Source organism: Salvelinus sp. IW2-2015, unplaced genomic scaffold (assembly GCF_002910315.2).
Source record: "Salvelinus sp. IW2-2015 unplaced genomic scaffold, ASM291031v2 Un_scaffold1630, whole genome shotgun sequence".
NCBI lineage: Eukaryota > Metazoa > Chordata > Actinopteri > Salmoniformes > Salmonidae > Salvelinus > Salvelinus sp. IW2-2015.
In genome coordinates, this window is record NW_019943046.1 from 44185 (window position 1) to 45737 (window position 1553).

Genomic DNA, 1553 nt, shown 5'->3' on the forward strand with positions numbered 1-1553 from the left:
GAAAAGCAGATCAGAGTAGAAGTTGATTAGCCTTTGAATCGTTCCATGAACACAGAGTGTACAAAACATCAGGCACACCTTCCTAATATTGAGTTGCAGACCCTTTGGTCCTCAGAACAGCCTCAATTCGCCGGGGCATGGACTCTACAAGGTGTCTAAAGCGTTCCACAGGGATGCTGGCCCCATGTTGACTCCAGTGCTTCCCACAGTTGTGTCAAGTTGGCTGGATGTTCTTTGGGTGGTGGACCATTCTTGATACACACAGGAAACTGTTGAGCGTGAAAACCCCAGCAGCTTTGCCGTTCTTAACACACTCAAACCGGTGTGCCTGGCACCTGGCACACCCCGTTCAACGGCATTTAAATATTTAGTCTTGCTCGTTCACCCTCTGAATGGCACACAAACACAATCCATGTCTCAATTGTCTCAAGGCTTAACAATCCTTCTTTAACCCGTCTCCTCAATAAGGGATCATACATTTTTACCTGGATTCACCTGGTCAGTCTATGTCATGGAAAAAGCAGGTGTTCCTAATGTTTTGTCCACTCAGTGTGTTTTTACTCACTAGCGCTCATAGGTTTGAGCGTCCGGTCGAAGGTGGGGAGCGCCGTGGGCCCGGTGCTGCCGCCAGGCGGTCTGACCCGGCTGGCGCTGTCCCCCGGGCTCTGAGGGGGGGTTGGGGACACGGCCAGGGGGGGGCCCTGGATCCCTGGGAGGAGGGGTGCATCGGGGGGAGGGGTCCCAGGAGCATGAAACTCCTGAAGGATACGCTGCCTCTCCTTCTCCAGCTCCTGCCGTCTGATTATGGAGTCACATTAGTGTCAATATTGATCAATATTTTAATATTAAAAAAAGGTCCAATGCAGCCATTTTGATCTTAATATCAAATCATTTCTGGGTAATAGTTATTGTACCGTACTGGGATTTTTGACCAATTGAAAACTATTAGCAAAGAGTAAYTTCTCAAGCAAGACTTTTGCTACGGCTGTCAGTGAGTGGTCTGAGTTGGGAGGGGAAAACTGGTGATGTCACCACGCCAAAACTCCATCCCACCAAAACAGGCGGAAGTTTCCGGTGACCTTTTCAAACAGCTCTGACACTAAAAGGGCATTATCATCAGTTTTCACAGTACTATTCCAACATCAGAGTGTGGAAGTATATAGAAAACAGGAAAATCACATTTTTGACTGCACTGGGGAAATGATGCTATATTCATTCAATCCAGTTTCAAATCATGAAATAGCCGACAAGTTAAATGTATGAACTCAATGATTCACTCATTGAGTTCAAATTACAAACATATTAAATTCAAAATTACATTTCTTAAATGCAAATGAAAAAACGATTAAATTGAGATGAAGTTTCTGTTGGCAGTGATGTTCCTCTCATACCTGATCATCTCCTCGAACACGCTGACCTGCTGTTGTTCCCGTTGGCGCCGCTGCAGTTCCACCACACGCTCCCGCTCTGCTTCAGCCTGCTGCTTCCACTGCTGCTGCGCCAGGGTTGCCTCCTCTCGCTTTCTACACACACAGTAGTGACACACCACACCA

The 1553-nt window shown here is 47.2% G+C and overlaps 1 protein-coding gene across 1 annotated transcript in view; it reads right to left on the bottom strand.

The window, feature by feature from the left end:
• The window catches only part of LOC112071519 (STAM-binding protein-like A), a 39767-nt gene that overhangs the window by 23310 nt on the left and 14904 nt on the right, over window positions 1–1553 (bottom strand). The window contains 3 exon segments of the mRNA XM_070439421.1: window positions 478–495; window positions 570–798; window positions 1392–1492. Of these exon segments, the coding sequence (XP_070295522.1) occupies window positions 478–495; window positions 570–798; window positions 1392–1492 (348 nt within the window).